At 42.8% G+C, this 18,059-nt stretch overlaps 3 protein-coding genes across 4 annotated transcripts; 2 read left to right on the top strand and 1 right to left on the bottom strand.

Annotated features, from left to right (window-relative positions):
• Positions 1-1,687: 1,687 nt before the first annotated feature.
• On the top strand, positions 1,688-5,202 carry LOC115752254 (disease resistance protein RPP13-like). 2 transcript variants are annotated; one of them, XM_030690393.2, is made up of 2 exons: positions 1,688-4,470; positions 4,832-5,202. In XM_030690393.2, the coding sequence occupies exons 1-2, from the start codon at positions 1,750-1,752 to the stop codon at positions 5,015-5,017; spliced, it is 2,907 nt and encodes a 968-aa protein (XP_030546253.1). In that variant the 5' UTR covers positions 1,688-1,749; the 3' UTR covers positions 5,018-5,202. The 2 variants fall into 2 exon arrangements, with proteins under 2 accessions (XP_030546253.1, XP_030546333.1); XM_030690473.2 differs by having other exon boundaries at positions 1,688-4,473; positions 4,835-5,202.
• A 2,222-nt stretch (positions 5,203-7,424) lies between these two features.
• Positions 7,425-8,105, bottom strand: LOC115754031 (protein PHLOEM PROTEIN 2-LIKE A2-like). Its single transcript, XM_030692970.2, has one exon. It carries the CDS (start codon positions 8,079-8,081, stop codon positions 7,683-7,685), a length of 399 nt encoding a protein of 132 aa, XP_030548830.1. The 5' UTR covers positions 8,082-8,105; the 3' UTR covers positions 7,425-7,682.
• A 1,966-nt stretch (positions 8,106-10,071) lies between these two features.
• On the top strand, positions 10,072-12,710 carry LOC115752389. Its single transcript, XM_048275244.1, has 3 exons — positions 10,072-10,177; positions 10,216-10,293; positions 10,470-12,710. The coding sequence occupies exons 1-3, from the start codon at positions 10,082-10,084 to the stop codon at positions 12,639-12,641; spliced, it is 2,346 nt and encodes a 781-aa protein (XP_048131201.1). The 5' UTR covers positions 10,072-10,081; the 3' UTR covers positions 12,642-12,710.
• The last annotated feature ends 5,349 nt before the right edge of the window (positions 12,711-18,059 follow it).

The following is an 18,059-nucleotide window of genomic DNA, read 5'->3' as shown; positions in this document are numbered from 1 at the left end:
TTTCTCGCCCCAACTTTTTTTATTTTCTAAGCTGATTGCACGAAGGTGAAGATTCCGACAATTGAAAAAAAATCATCAAGAGAGGTAAATTAACAATCTTACCTTATGCTTTCACTTTCGCGTTTCTTATCAATTCAGGTTATTTTATGCCCTTGAAACATAGTACGTACATATATCACGATTTAATAAGTATGACAATTACATAAATGACTTTCACTTTCAATCGGAGGATAAATCTACATTTTTGCGAGGTATTGGGTACACTTCGAATGAAATTTGCCGTGAGCTCTAGCCTAGATCAATCGATGTGGATATTTATTTTATTGTAATTTTTTTTTTCGCATATTAGCTCTTCTGTGAAAATTTAGGTCGACAAGAACATTTAAATTATACGTAAAATATAATTTTGAATTTGTGTATCGCACGAGCAATTTTGTTTGTTTGTCATATTTGACGTTTGATTGGTGACGCGACAGCACAAGTTGCTAAGGCCTCTTTTTCCTTTTCCGCTTCGGACAGGCCTTCAGAGTAAGAATAGACTCTAGAAAGAGGATTGATGGAAGAGAGATTGAGCCAAAAGTTCCAGAACTATGACGATAAGTCGAAGAACTGAATAGTTCAATTGCAATGGCATTCACAGAACCAATAGGAAAAGGGCCAACACATGCCATTTATCATTTGTTGGTACTTGTGAATAGATAACGCACGAATTAACCGATGAAACGGTTCACAAATGTAGGGTTTAAAGACCACGAGGGAGATCGAAGCCACCCCAATATACCATCCTCAAACAAGACAACATCCACTATTCGATCACCGGTCGTCCCTCACCGGATCCTAGCTCTTGGACTCCTCCTCCATCCTCTTCTAGTGGCTCTCCGCCAATGTTCACTTCCACTCGTTCCCTCTCATTGCCAAGAATGTCATCGAGCTCGGCGTCGGATCTGTAGGCCTCCCAAGGCTCACGGAGTAGGGAAACAATTGGAGGTGAGGGAGCTGGTATGGGGATCGGAGGAGTTAGCAAGGGGAATCGGGGAGGGCTTCGACGCCATGTTGATGAACACGTGTCCCTAGATGCGGAGGAGGTGAGGGAGTTGGGAAAATACTGCGAGCTTGTGCATTTCCAAATTGCGTAAATGTAGCTATCATGAAGTCGCGAATGGTAAAGAGCAAACAATAACGCCAATAAGTTCATTTGACATTTTGCATCATAATTTGCTCTTCCTTTTGTGTTTTTGTTGGAGATTCACAAGAAGCATTCAACTTAGCATTGCACTTAAATTATTATTATTTTTTAGACAAAAATGGGAAAGAATGAAAAGGTGTGATAGAAGAAAATGGAAATGAGGGATTGAAAGAAAAGGAAAGTGAGACCAATGGAGGGGAAAAAAAAACAGAGGGACAAAGCATAATGCTGAAAGACAAGTCATATAAGGGATAATATGATCAAGACATTATGATAAGGAGTGTCAAAAGTCTAATGAAATGTGTATCCTTTAAAAATAATACTTTGTAAACTGTAATCATCCATGTCCTCGGAAACAAACGAAAAGTGAGGAGCCCAATCATTCGTGATCGAGGGAAGTCTTCCCATCCCATCCATCTTTCTTGCATACCTCGTCACCGGAGCTCCTTTTACTCTGGCGAAACAAAAAGGGAAGAACGACAAAAAAGCTCCCTCTCGCAGTTTTGACACCCATTCCCATTTCTTGATTCTGCTTCTCATCTGCTTGAGAGGGAGAATCTCTCATGGCTACTGAAGTAGCTGCTTTCTTGCTCAAAGAGAAGCTGCAGAATCTCAAAGCTGACCAAACCATAATCCACCCTAGACTGAAGGGCAGAATCAGCACTGCCATCGACAATCTGCAACAGCTCCTGAGCTTCTTAAAAGACACAGCAGAGCCAGACAACGCGGAGGACCGAGAAAGCGAGAGGACCAACCTCTTGTATACCATCTACAGTGCGGAGGACACCATTGACACTTACCTCCTGAGAAGAGCCCAGCAGAGGCTCAAGCGACTGGCTTCTTTGTGGAGCCAGAAGGAAGTGAGCAAAGGGTTGAAGAAGTTCAACGTTGAGTTCATGGACTTGCCCTTTTTCTCTTCACTCAAGAAAGATCAGCCTCAGCCTCAACCTCAACCCCTTCAAAGCAAAGTTCCGAGAAATGTTGGCAGTGCCACCACTCGTGAAGGAGGAAGCACCCACCGTTGGGAAAAGATCTCTCATCTTCTCGACATGGAATCAGAGGCTGTGGTTTGGAAGCAGCACATGGAAGAGCTTGTGAAGGGCTTGATTCCTCTGCCTCTGGAAGAACAAGAATTCAGGGTTCTTCCTGTGGTTGGCTCGGGAGGCTCAGGCAAGACTACGATGGTGAGATCGCTTTATGACAGGGTCGACATCAAGCGGCATTTCGAGTGCCGAGCCTGGGTCTGCGTGTCCAGGGACTTCAAGTTCAGAGATGTGCTGGTTGACCTGATAGAGCAGGTCTCCATAACCCGGTTGAGCGGGATAGACCATATGGGGGATGACATCTTGGCTGAGATGCTTCTCAAGGCTTTGATGGAGAAGAGGTATTTGATTGTGTTGGACGATGTTTGGAAAGTTGAGGATTGGCACCAGCTGACGATCTCCTTACCTGATTCGCAGAACGGAAGCAGAGTGATTCTCACCACTCGTTCTGATGAAGTAGCTGACTTGGCTGATCTGTGGGGCAATCCGTTACGGCTGCACCAGATATGCGATGCGGAGAGATGGGAATTGTTGAAGAGGCAAGTCGGTAAACATGAGGCGGAATTGGGCAAATTCGAGGACGTGATCATGGAAAAGTGCCATTATTATTCACCTCTGGACATAGTCTTAGCGGGTGGGATTTTATCAACCACAGAGTCCCGTGAATGGCCTAGAATAATTGCCAAACTTCCGTCTCCCGGTGAAGGCCGGTCGACATCGTTGGACATCGTGTCTTTGAGCTTCCATGAGTTGCCGCCACGGTTGAAGGTATGCTTTTTGTATCTCGGTCTCTTTCCGAAACCGTTAGATGTCCCAGTTCGGAGATTGTCGTGGTTGTGGCTTTCGGAGGGTTTCTTGAGTCCAACGCCTGCTGAGCGAAAGATGAAGCTTGAACCTGAAGATCTAGCCGACATGTGCTTCGAAATCCTAGTCCGGAGGAAGCTGATTGACGTAACAAAATGGAAATTGGATGGCACCCCAAAAACGTGTCGCATGTCAGGCGTCATACGTGATTTCTTCTCTCCAAAATCAGTCCGTTCAGGTCTTTTCTACATTCACGATAATGAAACCAAACTTCCTACAATTTGCAAGATTCGACGGCTCGTGGAGTATATGGAAAGTGAGAAGGTTTTGGACGATTCCATCGATGAAAATCTACGGTCTTTTGTGTCTTTCAACAACAAACTCAGAGGCAAGGCCAACAGGGAAATAGGCACATTTTTCAAATCCTTGGTCAATAAAAAGGGGTTTTCCTTGCTAAAGGTCCTTGATCTAGAGGGTGTCTACAAACCTTTGCTTTCTGATATAGTGGGGAATTTGCTTCTTTTAAGGTTTCTGGGCTTGAGATCAACAGTACTAGATTCAATCCCCTCGGCAGTCGGAAAGCTGCCGTGCCTAGAAACTCTGGATCTGAAGCACACCAACGTGACCACCTTACCTAACTCAATTTGGAAGGCTAAGAAACTTAGACATCTGTACATGAACGAGGTTCACATCGATGCGTTCTTCCAGAAGCTGAGTAAAGGTTCTTTAAGCAATCTTCAGACACTGAGGGGCCTGTATGTAGGTAACGAAAATGTCGTGACCAACAGTTTGGATAGACTGGTTAACATCCGGAAATTGGGACTGACTTGTCATAAGAAGTCTGTGAAGGCTGTGGTAGATTGGGTTCTGCTACTGCCTAATCTTCACTCTCTGAAGTTGAGCTCAATTGATGAGTTCGGTAAGCCGTCAAAGATTGAATTAATGTCCCTGGAGAAACAGACCAAGCTCTGCAACTTATACTTGCTTGGGGCACTAGAAAAGCCAGTAAACCTGAGCAGGGTACTCCCATTGTCCCTCAAGAAACTTACATTATCGATGTTGGAACTGAAGGAAGATCCCATGCCAGTGCTGAGCAAGTTGCCTGAGCTAAGCATCCTCAGACTTTTTGCTGATTCGTATCTAGGAAGTCGAATGACTTGCGATGGTGAAGGATTTCCGAAACTTAGGGTATTGAAGCTGTGGATGCTCAGCCAACTGAGGAGCTGGACAGTGGAGGAGGGAACAATGCCTATCTTACAAGAACTAGAAATCAGAGGGTGTGATGCACTGAGGAAGATTGATGGAATCAAGCACTTGCAAAGCTTGAAGGAACTTACTCTGACTAATATGCCGGAGAGTTTCACAGAAAGAATAAAAAGAGGCATATGGAGGGAAATGTACATCAAAGTAAACGAGTGGATGCTTTCTCGTCATCAGGTAGGTCTTTATTGCCCTCGTGTTCAATTCTGTCTGTATGTTATGCTTTCATACTCAGATTCTTGTCAGTGTTTTGTCTGGTCAAACGGTTGAACCACAACGAAACTGTGATATTGATGCTAAAAACGATTTGGCTGTTGCTGCTTCTCTTAGTTTGTCAGAGCTAGCTTTCATCATGCGTCTCTACATTCTCGTACCTAAGTTGGTAATCTCTGTCAAGACTGAACTTGATGATCTCGTCCAGAGTTTTCTCTGATCTTTGCTATAAATTTAAGTTGTGCACGTGCCATTGGAAGAGTTTTTGTGTGTTAAGTTATTTTGCATTGATCCGGACTTACTTTTTGGCGGTTAACCCTTGCTGGCAAATCAGGTGCGGACTGCGGATGAAATTGATGAGTACGATAGTGAGGATGACAGCAACAGCCATGTTGAAGAAGAAGGAGAAGAAGAAGAAGAAGAAGAAGAAAGATACTATGATGAGGAAGGAGATGAAAGTGGCGAAATTGATGAAGATGGACAAGAAGATGGCGACGAATCATGTCGATGAAAAGTGAAACAAACAAGGTTGAGTCTGTTGCTTAAATCTGTCCTGTTATTGTTCAGAAGCAGATATATTGCTTGCAGGAACTCTGTTCATGTATGTCCATGTCTTGTTCAGTTGCAGAACCAAGTGCTTGTTAACTTAAGAAAGGGCTACTTTGTAACATTCTGTCATTTAAGTGTTTGTGATCGTTCGAGTACAGATTGCTCGCAGGAACTCTTAGTGTATGTCCAGTGTTTTTCAGTTATTTTGGCTGCAACACCATCTGGTGTATGGTTTTATCATCAACTTCTTACAGCCATAGTAATTCTTAGGCTCAAAAGAGGTCTTGGGTCTTTTTATGGTAGTTCTTCACATAGCTGCACATGCGAAACTGCAGGGGGATTCCATTTAAGCGACTCCCATCACCGTCTCACCTTACTAAAAACAACGTTGATGTTTCTTAACATCTCTTAAAGAAACACAGTGTGAATGTCAAGAAGCTAATCGATAATAGATACCAGTTGACAAGGGGTAGCTTCCCTTCCACTCCCATCACAGTGCGAATGTCATGAAGAGAGGTGTGCTTCCACTATGTTTACCGTCTGGGCTGTTAAAAGTGGCTTTACAACCCGTAAGATCGAACTATCAGGTTTGCTCAGCCAAACATAGGTCCAATCTGAGGACAGTGGCAACGATATCGCATTAAGCTCTAGGAGAATGACAAGAACAAGCAAGATGAAAGTCAGGGCGAGGTCGACGCTTCGGGTAGCGAGGCCTTCTACCGAAAGAGAAGTTTGCCAATAAGAAGCAGGTTATCGACAACGTGATGAAGCGGCGATACGAGGCCCATTGGGTATATATCACCATGGCCTTTGTATGACGCAGATCGTACATGAATTCGAGCTCAATCTCCACTCTCTCAAAAGCACTTCCGCATGATCTGTCCCCGAACACCGATAAAGATGCGTCTTTATGGTCATAGTTGAGAATGAGATCCACAAATAGGCGCTTGAATATCTTAAGCCCACTCTTCGTTACCTCTGGGTCGGTTTTTGTTGGCTGAGAGATCCTCAGGCACCTGAAACTCAACTATTTCGTCGGCTGTCGCAAGGAAATCTTCAGCCTGCTTCAGAGTATATTCCTCCATGAAACGCGGGTAATTGGGGCTAGGATCAGGGGGATCCATACCCTCTCACCGAACTTGATTAGACCAGCCACGATCATCAGGAAGGCTAAACCGGACAGATACGAAAGTGCCCATGCCATGAAGTAGATGTATATTGGCATTGCAATTTGGACTATTAGCCCCAGTAGGTGCCTCAGCCACAGCTCATTGTCTTCCAAGGAATAAGCCGTGATCATGTCTGGCCCGCGCAGGAGCAAGAGAATAGCTGGAGCCCAGAAAGCAATGGGGCTTGCTGTTCGCATCCAGGGAACCGGATTCTTTATTGGCATCACCAAGCTTGCTTGAGAATATGCCAAGCGCGATGGCCGCTATCAAGTCTGCTGATATATAGGTGCACCAGACAGCTATCCTGATGGCAAGTTTACGAGTGAACTTGTGGCGGCCTCCTAGGACAATGAGCAAGACTTGCAGGGCAAGGCTCAACAGAACCATCAGCCTAAAGTCCCAGTCATTCCAGAAGTTCCTGAGTTCGGAAACCATATGATCCACCTCCATGATCCTTGTATATGATCAGCGAAACAATGCGGGCAATGAGCTTGTGTGCTTGGAGAGTTAGGTTGGAGGCAAACTAGCATAAGTTGAACCAAGACTATGGTTAGAGAAGCTCTAGGGACTTTATCTTGGTCGTTCAATTAAGGATTTATGCATTGACTTGGGGGGTAATCTCAATTCGTGCACGGCAACTTGTAATATTCTGACGATGGAGTTATAGAATAATATAAACAAAATTTCCCACTTCTCAACGAGGTTGATCCATGCGTGCTCCTGAATGTAGCCGATGTAACATTTTAGGTCATTAGTGACGTCTCTCTTCACCAAAGCACATGCTTCCTTGACTTCTTCTGTTCATCAATTCAATGAGCGAAAATTGACCTATACCAGTCAATTTCTCACTCTTCTTCTAAGCAAACACAGAGCCGGTCATCAATAACATAGACCCAGCAAAATTTAGCAGCCTCCATCGTGGAGTCACATGGTTCTTCAATTTGTATAAAGTCGTTTCTGGATTTGTTCGTATTAACTTCTTCTGTCAACTTGATGGATGGAAATATTGACATGGCCGTCAAGTGCTACTACGTCTGCTCTATAATGCGACCACCTCCTAGCAATCACGCGGCTCAAATCAAAAGGGAAGATTCCGTGTGGATTGACAAGTTTTTTCGATTGCTTCATGGGGTTTCCATCTCGTTGCTTGGTAGACGTTGATATGAAAAGAAAAGAAAAGAAGGCGGGTGTCCCTTTTAAACTGACAAACTAACTTCATCTCCTTACGAGCGCGGACAATTTTAGGAATCTTTAAACTTCCTAGCACTTGTAAAAAGTTGCGCAATACTAGAATTTACTAAGTTTGATCACCCCAGAGCCAGCGGAAGATGAGTTTGTAAACAATGAGAGAATTCTGAGAACATATGTAGCATTCACTGAACCAAAGATGCACAGGGGGGGAGCACCGCACAGCAATCAAATGAAAGAAGCCGGTCGTAGCGAAGACCCTGCGCAATTCTAGGAATCGCCTGAATACCCCGATGCTTGGGAAGTATCTCTAACCGGTCGAAAGCTAACGCCTTCGATGATGAGTCCCGATTTCCATTTCCCACCACGCTCATTAAGAGCAAAGGTGACTTCACCGACATTTTCAGGCAACATCACGAATTCGCAGATCGGGATGTGTTCCCAACGTTGTTGAGGCATTCTTCTCAAGCTTTTCACACGTTCTTCCTTCTTTCCATTAGGAAGAGTGACTGTGAATGTCACAGGAACATCCCCATGGTAATACGAGTCTATCATTGTCACCACAGATGCAATTTCGTACTTAGCCATCTGTGCGAGCGCAATCGTTCCAAATTTCCCGTTCACTTCCAACCGAAACACATTTCGCAGTACAGGTACTTCTACCTCCATGTCGCTGGGAAAAATATAGAGAAGATAAAGAGAAAACAACGGTCAGAATTGACACTTTTTCATCGTAAGATCATTCGATAATTAGCTTCTTAAACAACAGTCAAGATGTTTTGATAGTATAAGCAAACAATAGTTATAATAATAAGTAATGCCACATGTACTAAGAATTTACTGAGAAATTCTTACTAGTGATGTGGCAGCAGTCCATCAATGTGGCATATGCCATTTCATCAAGTATGTGTAGCATAAGCAATAATTCAAAGTAAAAAGGAAAGAAAATATAAATTGGGCAAGATTAGAGATTTTTTTTTCTTATTCTATTTTCCATTTCTGTCAAGCTTAAGGAAACTGAAAAATTTTGCCAAGCTTCACTTTAGTAGAAGTAGAAATAAAGGTGGACGAAGTATGATTAACTAGCATCAAATGAAGGTATCTCTTGTACACATCTAGTCCAACTAGGAATAATTGTCTAAATCATTGGGAGAGAGGGCTCCTATAGAACGAGGATAATTATTAAAATTCTGCCATGCGTTCTTAGCATTAACTTTACCTTCTTCATAGGGAAAAATTACCAAAACAATCCTACACATATTGCAATTGTGCCAATTCAGTCCATTTGACCGGCCGTCGCTGAAGTGGCAAATATTAGCCTTTTCTTGAATTTTTTTTATTTGTTTGGTTAGTTCTCGTTTTTTTTTTAATTCAATTTAAATAAGATTTGGGAAAAAATGATTAAAAAAATGCCACATAGGAGAAAGAAATCAATTTAAAAATGCCATGTCAGCATTTTTTGTTAGACAAATTGACCGTGTCAACGGAAGGACTTGATTGGACCAATTTGACGAGTTTTAAGACTTGATTGCACTTTTTGAAAGTTTTTATAACTCAATTGCACTTTCATAATAAGTTTTATGACTTCTAGTAAATATATCCATGATATATATATTGCTGATTCTCGAAAATATTGAAAATAATCATGAAAATAGAAGAATCATATTGAATAAATGAAAAAAAAGATAGGAATGAAATTGCATGTGTTGCGCTAAAAGTTAGGACAACATAGACCAAAACTAGCCAATCTATGTAGGCAGTCTTCGAAAAGAGCATTCTAGTAATAACCATGTAGAATCGTCTCTATAGACTCTTTACATATGAATAGCTTTCCTAGCTCTCTTCAGACCAATCTAGAACTTGGTGTATTACATTGAGATATCATTTTCAATCGAATCATCTTTCTAATACTCTAGCCAGTCTTCAAGTGCAGGTTACACGGATGGTTCATTATGAAACATAGTCCGCAGAAGTAAATGTCAATCTCTTGGTAAAAAGCATGCTTCTATGAGGCTGAGAAGCCAATAAGTTTCCAGAGCGGTCCACTTCCAAGATGTTGTCCTATGTTATGAAGAACTGAGGAGATGCAACTGAGATTTCAGAGTTTTTGATCTGAGTTTGTTAGTGATTTGTGCAGAGTGAACTCAATTAAGAGTGTGTACTTCAGACTATTACTGTAATAAAATTCGAGCTACAAATTTATAATAAAAAAAAGGGGGGGAAAGAAATCATCCATCAAGTTACTGAATCCTGGCATGATGGCAACTTCTTGAAACGTTATCAGCACTGCTTAACAGTCAAGCTGCGACCAAAACTCAACTGTGAAACAAAAGGAAAATGCAAGGTAGACCCTATGGGAAAGGAAATTATTAATTTTTCATGTTAGCGCTGCCCGAGCTTCTCTTTTTCCTCAAGCTCGAAATTGCTATGCTAATGCTTACTGCTAAGTAGTAAGACAGAGATAGTACTGAACACAAGTGCATTACCACATGCAGATCAGGGAAATACAAAATCCAAAACCAGCAGGTATGCTTTGTGCTGTGAAATTATAATGGTGCGTCAGCCTCTAATTGGTTCCCCACCTTATTTCTTGACATTGTTGTGTTGCTTTTTTTGCCCTATCACCGTGTTAAAGATTTTTCCTTTGTCTCTTCCCAGCATTTAGTAAAATGGCCAACCAGCCGAACCACCCCGTGGTCTGTTCCCCTCTTGCATCATTATTGCTTCTTCCTTCAGACTTGGCTTCTGCCTCCTCCCGATTTTCCTTCCTACATGACATGGGTAGGTTAAGATGACATCTGTTTCTTGGTTCACGGTTGCCAGTTCAGGCTGCAAAAACTCAACTCCTGTCTTGTTTTTGGATGAAAAAAACTCTCCGAAGGTAAGGTCACTCATTTTTTCTTTTCTTTCTTCCTTTGTCCAAGGTTAAGTAAGATGAAGAATGACACAGATGTGTCTTGGCATGGCAAGAACCAAAACATGGAGGAGCTGAAACACAGTTGAACATCCAAAACTTCTGGCCTTTTACCCATTTGCATGTGATTTTCCATCTGGTAGGAGCTTGCACTAATGGATAAAACAGGGGAGGGAAAATTTGAGGATCTGTTTGATGGGAATTTGAGGAAAATCTGGAAGGAGTGGGAGCTGAGATCCATGGTGCTGTTCACACTTGGTGTCCAAGTAGTCCTCCTCCTCCTGGGCAATAGAAGGAAGTCCAGCCACAAGGTTTGGCTCAGAGTCCTTGTATGGTGTGCCTATTTGACTTCAGACTCTGTAGCAACCGTCGCTCTCGGCATCCTCTCGAGCAAGCTGGGAGAGGCGAATGAGAAATCTGGCCAGCTTGATGATAACAGCAAGCTAGTAGCTTTGTGGGCACCATTGCTTTTGCTTCTCCTAGGTGGCCCTGACACCATCACTGCTTATTCCTTGGAGGACAATGCACTTTGGCTCAGGCATCTTCTTGGCCTGGGTGTTCAAGCTGCAGCAACAGCTTATGTTCTGTTCATGGCCTGGACAAGCTCTTCTCTGTCTGTTTTGTCGCTTGTAATGATCCTGGTTGGCCTAATCAAGTATGGTGAGAGGACATGGGTCTTGTGGTTTGCTAGCAAGGATAAGCTCAGAGAATCTATGCTCACGCCACCTGATCCCAGCCCTAACTACCCAAGATTCATGGAGGAGTATAGCCTAAAGCAGGCTGAGGGGTACCACGTCACCGCGGATGAAGTAATTGAAGTTCAAGTCCCGGCCGGTCTTTGTGCTAACAGTGATCTGTCTAAAATTGTCGATGCCCTGGATAGCCAATGTGAAACTACTGTCCAACTTACAGTTAAGGCCTATGCATTGCTTCAAATATTCAAGTGTCTCTTCGTCGATCTGATACTTAGCTACGACGACCGGGATTTGAGTCAGTCCATATTCAAGGATATCTCGTGGAACGACGCTTTTCAACTGATTGCGATCGAACTTGGGTTCATGTATGATTTGCTTTACACGAAGGCGATGCTGTTGTATAGTGTTTGGGGATTTCGACGCCGGTTTATAACTTTCTCCCTCACCCTCCTCGTGCTCGCACTCTTTTCTGCCGCTGAGAAGTATCCCAAAAGCTCGAAGGTCGACCTTTACATAACTTATGCGTTGCTGGCCGTGATCATTCTTTTCGAAATTTACTCCATCTTGATACTTCTGTCCTCCGACTGGACAGACGTGTGGTTGAGTGTGCATAACAAGAGCTCTGCCCTTCACCGTGCTGTCAAATGTGTCCAGTTGCCCAAACAGCCTCGGTGGTCGGATTCCGTCGCTCAGTTCAGCTTGCTACGCTTCTGCATCAAAGAAAATCCCCAGGTCTGCCACGGTATTCTCAAGCTGTTAAACATCAATGAGAAGCTGGATAAGTATCACTATACGGACTTCGAAAAGGTAACGCCCAATCTGAAAGAAAAGATCTTTAGACATGTGAAGGCGAAGTCCGATAAGCTTGAAAAGTCGACGGATACCAGCCATATTGGCAGGGTACTCCGTGGTTATGGACATACTGATGAAATGTGGAGCACCGAGGTGGAGTTCGACCAAATTATCCTCATTTGGCACATTGCTACCGAACTTTGCTGCTACTCAGACAGAATAGACGAGTCGATTCCGGACTACAGACTAAGCATGCTCCTGTCACGGTACATGTTTTATCTCCTAGTCATGTATCCTTTCACGTTGCCCAGCGGAATCGGGCAGATCAGGATCCGGGACACATTTGCCGAGGCCATAAAGTTCTTCGAGGACCGGCCCATGAGAGAGCAAGCCAAATCCAAGCCTGAAGCTGAGGAGAGCCGCACCTTCTTCAGGAATCCATCTGGAAAGATAACGGATAAGGCGGTCCGTAGGAGCGAGGAAGCTCTTCGGTTAGCTTGCAAGATGTTGCTAGAAGTGAACACCGAGGTTCCGCCGACTAAAGTCAAGGGTGGCAGGAGCAAATCGGTGTTGTTCGACGGATGCCGGCTCGCGACCGTGCTAAATAAACCAGCGGACATAAGACTGAAGTGGGAGATGATCTCGAATCTTTGGGTGGAGGTCTTGCTGTACGCGGCGAGCCAAAGTAGAGGGGATTGCCACGCTCATCAGCTGAGGCGAGGAGGCGAGCTTCTCACTCATGTCTGGCTCCTGCTCGCCCATTTCGGGCTGACCGATCACTTCCAAATGACTCAAGGCCGTGCAATTGCAAAGCTCATATTAAGATAGAAATTTTACGGCGATCAGCATGCGTCTTTTAATGCTTTCTTAATCTTTGAGTAGAGTACCACATCACTTTAGTGACTAAATCATCTCCCCCAATGTACAGATAGTATATTGCTCAAGGGTTCCTCTTGCTTATAAGTTGCGCTTCACATTTGAAATGAACTCACATAGTAGTACTACCAGCTATACTTTAAAGTTGAAGCTATAAGATGAAAACGTGATTTTTCATATTATATACTTTTGCTTTCCTTACCAAAGTATCCATATCGCTTATCTGCAAGATTTATATGTCCATTATCAAAACTAAGTTTTTCAATTTGAATACTCTAACCCTTCTTCTCACGTCTAAGTTGAATTTTGATACGAGAATAAAGCGTGAAACTATATAATAAGAGAGATAAACAGGATCGGGAAAAGAAAGTTTGATCTTTAATAGTTGAATACTTTTGATATATACTGTCACATCACATAGATAACAAAAGGCCTATGTCCAATCACAAGGAGGCAACTAAAATAAACGAGAAGCGTCACATTGGACACTCTTAACCTTTACAGAAACTATCTTAATCGTGGTTGCAACATAACTATGGTTGCATTTGGTTCGGCATTTGGAGAAAGTCTTTAGAAAAATGCAAAGACTTTAGGTTAAAGGGTGTTTGGTAAAGTGAAAGTGAAAAGTGCCCTGGAGATTTAGCTACATATTTTGAATAAACAAAATCTAATTGCGACGATCTAGTATCGGCAAGCCGGATCCGGCATCGCCGGCGATCGCTTGGGGTCGGACGACCTCGGGCGAGGGCCATTGGTGCAAGATCTAGCTCGCAACGTTGTATTTCTCTCATTGGCGACCAAATCGGCTCGCCGAGATATGGCAAAGCATTGTGTTGGAGGAGAGGGGGAGGAGAGAGATTGGTGTGTGGCGCGAGCGTAGAAATAAATTTAGATAATTTGTGAGGGTAAGATGGGAAGAAAAAATTCATTAGACCTTGTAACGCGAAAAGCTCAAGACAACGAATTTTGGCGAACTTTAGAAATGTAAGCATTTCTGAAATAGGCACCTATAAGTAGTATGTATAGTTGCCAACAGTTTCAGCATTTTTAAAGTCGAAGCAAACACACTGGCCATGAATCGCGCTTTTAATTAAAGCGAACCTCGGACTTCGGTCGACCAAACAATGGATCTCGTATGGGGTTCGGGTCGTAGGCACATGGGTTGGTCACGAGCACGCAAGTGGTTGCTTTTGCTTGTCAGATCAAGGTCAACGTCCAACTTTCCACGGACGGTCTTGTGAAGGAATGGCACTGAATATGCCTTTGTATTATTCTTTAGAATGTCAAAATTAAGAGCGATAGCGATGGAAATTTTACTTGACTTTTGAAATCAGGCATGGCTGGTATACCCAAAAAAAAAAAAATATATTAGTGGAAATTTTACTTAATTTTTCTAAGTTCCTTTTTTTTTTCTAATTAAGATAAAAAAAAATAGTGAGAATAAAGCTATGCTTTGATGTGGTTATAAAATTTCATCCAATCACTTTGTTATGTGAATATCGGATCTTATCGTTCCAAGGTAACATTGAAGTTATAGCATGTCTAGTATGAAAATATCTTTCTCTACTAGCCAAAAAAAAAAAAAAAATGTCGTCTTAAGAAAATACCTACATATAGGTATCAAGTATGGTAATTTGGATATGTGGTGGTAGGTATAAGATATTCTCCTAAGTTGGTTATTTCATTTAACATTATAGTGCGCGTCTCAATACTAATATGATTTTCATCAAAGTTTCATGCTATTTGCTATGTGCCCTTTCTCCAAATTACATGTAATAATGAATTCAAGTAAAGCAAGAAATGACATGGATAACGACCGGGGTCAATGGTGGCTAAAGTGACCAAGAAGAAGAAGATTCAAGACAGTCGTGCAAAGTACTTGAGATGATGATTTTGGTATCCTTCATTATGGAAAGTAGTGGTGAGGCGGTAGAGAATAGTCGTGGGCAACTCAATTTCTATGGTATAGTTATCGGAACAAATACCATAAAACCACTTCAGCATGGAAAGCCGCCACTACCTCATAACTAAGGTGTAACGGTCCGAAATAAATCGACTATTCATGTCTAATGTACGAATTGTATCAAATTTCAATCTGCACGAGCCAAGACTATGCCGGACATAATTTTTTCATGTCCTTAATTAAAAGCCGATTTAAGATACCACCTCATCCTAGAGCGAGATCTAGCACCGGTGGCAATCGCTTAAGGTCACGCGACCTCGAGCGAGGGCCATTGGTGCCGGATCGTGTTAGAATTATCATAGTATGGTCTACATTAATTGAAATTAAAGTATAGGTTAATCCATTAAAATATGATACATATTTTTAATTAGTTATAATATGGGCTGGCTTAGTGTAGGTCGAAGAGGCACGACTCGTGATGAGAGGGTCCGCAACGAAACTCTATATAAAGGCTCAAATCGCCTCTCTAGCCCTAACTATCAGAATTTCTGAACGTGCCTTTTCATTTAGAAAGGTGCTTGTCTCATTGGCCAGCGTTAAAGAGAGGGAATTTAGGGGAAGCGCTTGAGTCTCAATTCGTCGACGTTCCACATCGGTTTTCCGACGGATTCTCATAAAGGTGCTTGTGTTTTTCTTTTATACGTACAATGTTTCTGATTCCGGTTAGATGATTATTGGGCGTGCCATATTCGTGGCCTTACAGATAAAGCTCGCCGTCGTTATATTTGTCTCATTGGCGATCAAGTCCGGCTCACCAGAGATGGTAGAGGAGAGAGGGAGGAGAGAGACTGGTGTGTAGCGCAAAAGTAAAATTCAAATTTAGATAATTTATGAGGGCGAGACGGGAAGAAAAGAATCATTAAATCTTATAACAACGAAAGCCCAAGACAACAGATTTTGAAGTACTTTAGAAATGCTAGCATTTCTCAAATAGGCTCTTCTCAGTAGTTGCCAAATCTTTCATAATTTTCAAAGTCAGAATCCAACGCGGTGGTCGTGAATCATGCTCCTAAAAAAAGCGAACCTCGGAGTTCGGTCGTCCAAACAATGAAGCTCGCACGGCGTTCAAATCGTAGGGTTATGGGTTGACCATGTCAGTCGTTGCTTTGCTTGTCAGGTCAATTGTAAAGAGAGGGAGAGAATGGGTGTCTTAGGCTCACATTTTGGAATCCAGCGCTGCTTTTTTTTTTTTTTTTTTGTTGAGAGAAAGATTTTAATTCATTAATTAGGATAATATTCAGAGATACATAGAATACTTTCAAGCTTTCAGAAAAAAATTAATAACAGACAATAAATAACAAAACATATCCGTAACTAGGAGCACATTCTCATCCTCCAAAAATAAATCTGCCATCATAAAATTACGACAGCCAATCACCGGATTCAGTGATGAGCACATAACTTGTAGTGCGCGTCTAGGTTCGACATCCCCATCACCGCCAATAGGTAACACTAATATCGGTTATGTTGAAAGAGCACTGATCAAATGTCACGCCCCGACCCTCGGGTACGTAATATCCCTACAAAATCGCCTCGGGTCATAATGATAACGTCCCGTGCACGCTATCGACCCACGATAACATATGGCACATGCGGAAACGAACAAACTCCCAACCATACAAAACAACGGGGATAGTCAAACATAGCACCCGTAACGGTAAGATATCAAAATACATATCTATCATATACTAGCTAGCCCTATAGAGCTACAGACAAGGCAATGTCAAATCCTCATCTACTCCAAAAAGAATCAACGGCTCTCGCCTTACGAACTTCATCACTTCGGACCCGAAAATGTTCCCACAAAGGGGTGAGATAAAAATCCCAACGAGTCAACACCTAAGGCTCGACTAGGGCGATGATTCGTCCGTATACCATATCAGGCAATCACATATTCATATCACTCACATGCAACTTACTTGACATTAAGTCACGCAGATGGGTACCATGAATATAACGTGAGACCATGCCAACTCGAGACGATCATCGAGGCAATCAAGAACTATGGTACACTCAAACATAAGCAACATTGGACATCACACGCAGTCCATTTATTAATGATGATTTTCGTGAATAAAATTCTTTGGATCCATACAACGCAATGCTGGGGTCCATTAATGCGACCCGCACAACACAATGCCGGAATCGACTTCTGATAAACGGGCATCGTCCCGACTCCTTTCGGCGACGACAACCACAAGTGATAACTCAATATCTCAAGTAGGCATTCCCCTGAAGGGTTTCGGTCCGTCACAAGCTGCGACCGGCAACCAACAATCCATGACTCGACATGGAAGGTCGGGCAACCGACAAGTCGTGTGATCCGTACAAAAAGATACGATACGAACTTGACAGGCCACGAATCATCATCCATTATGTGATCACTCAATTCATCCATTAGTCATGCCACTTACTTTATTTAAATTATAACCGGATGTCTAAAACTTGACCACAGGCCATTTTCATGCTACGTGCATCACAATAGACAATTGAATGCATATCGCTATCTACTAGCTTTTGCAAGTAAATACGGGATGGACAGTTATCAAATGATCATGCAATCATGACAATCAATGGTCTTCTATTTATAGGCAATCCATGCTAATAAGTCAAGTTAAATATAAACCCAATTCGACTATGTTAACTAAAATCCATAATAATAAAATTATCGCTAATCAATTATTAACTAATCGATCGCTCTTGGTTAATCAATCCTTCGCTCACTATCAAGCAAGGCCAAGCACAAATTAAGCAATCTCAAATCAGACAGCCATAAATATAACTAACCCAACCGATTAGGGCCATTTAACCTAAATCCACTTTCTCGCCTAACCGGCCCTAAATCGAACTACCTAAACGCCTAATGATATAGGAAGACTAATCCAAACGTAATTAAAGACCTAATCAAGAATTAGAGGTCAACTCACAGTCAAATACTCGAGTTGAGATTGGCGGCGGTCCTCGAAAAATTCTTCGATGCGAGCCTCGAACTCGAACGATCCGCAAATCTTGGTTTCCGTCCAACGAGTCCAATTCTTTAATTTCTTTGGCCCACGGGCCCAATTCAAGGCCCAACAAGATAAGACACGGCCCAAGTCAAAAATGGGCTTCGGCCCCACTCAATAGGCCCAATTAATCTCGGCCCAAGCCCAAAACAGGGCACCCAAGCCCAGAAAACAGGGGAGGCCGAGACTGTTTGGGGCTGGAACGGCCACTACGGGCGGCGGCCGGAGCTGGGGTCGGTAGCCAAAGGTTGGGGAAGGTCAGAGGGTGTCTTCGGTGGTCGGTGGTGGCCGGAGCAGCGACGGCAAGGGCAGAACAGTCCGGTTTCTCCAAAAACAGGGCAGATTGAGCAGTCCGGACGGCGATGTGTACAGTTTCAATTTCGAGGACTGATCTGGGGGTTT

Source organism: Rhodamnia argentea, chromosome 2 (assembly GCF_020921035.1).
Source record: "Rhodamnia argentea isolate NSW1041297 chromosome 2, ASM2092103v1, whole genome shotgun sequence".
NCBI classification, from domain to species: domain Eukaryota; kingdom Viridiplantae; phylum Streptophyta; class Magnoliopsida; order Myrtales; family Myrtaceae; genus Rhodamnia; species Rhodamnia argentea.
Note: the sequence above shows the minus strand (reverse complement) of the source record. Positions and strands in the feature narration are given on the sequence as shown.

Coding starts and splice junctions, on each gene's coding strand:
- LOC115752254 (XM_030690393.2), top strand. CDS start 1,750: ATGGCTACTGAAGTAGCTGCTTTCTTGCTCAAAGAGAAGCTGCAGAAT. Junction 4,471..4,831: donor GGATGCTTTCTCGTCATCAG/GTAGGTCTTTAT, acceptor TAACCCTTGCTG/GCAAATCAGGTGCGGACTGC.
- LOC115754031 (XM_030692970.2), bottom strand. CDS start 8,081: ATGGAGGTAGAAGTACCTGTACTGCGAAATGTGTTTCGGTTGGAAGTG.
- LOC115752389 (XM_048275244.1), top strand. CDS start 10,082: ATGGCCAACCAGCCGAACCACCCCGTGGTCTGTTCCCCTCTTGCATCA. Junction 10,178..10,215: donor CTGCCTCCTCCCGATTTTCC/TTCCTACATGAC, acceptor ATGACATCTGTT/TCTTGGTTCACGGTTGCCAG. Junction 10,294..10,469: donor ATGAAAAAAACTCTCCGAAG/GTAAGGTCACTC, acceptor TCCATCTGGTAG/GAGCTTGCACTAATGGATAA.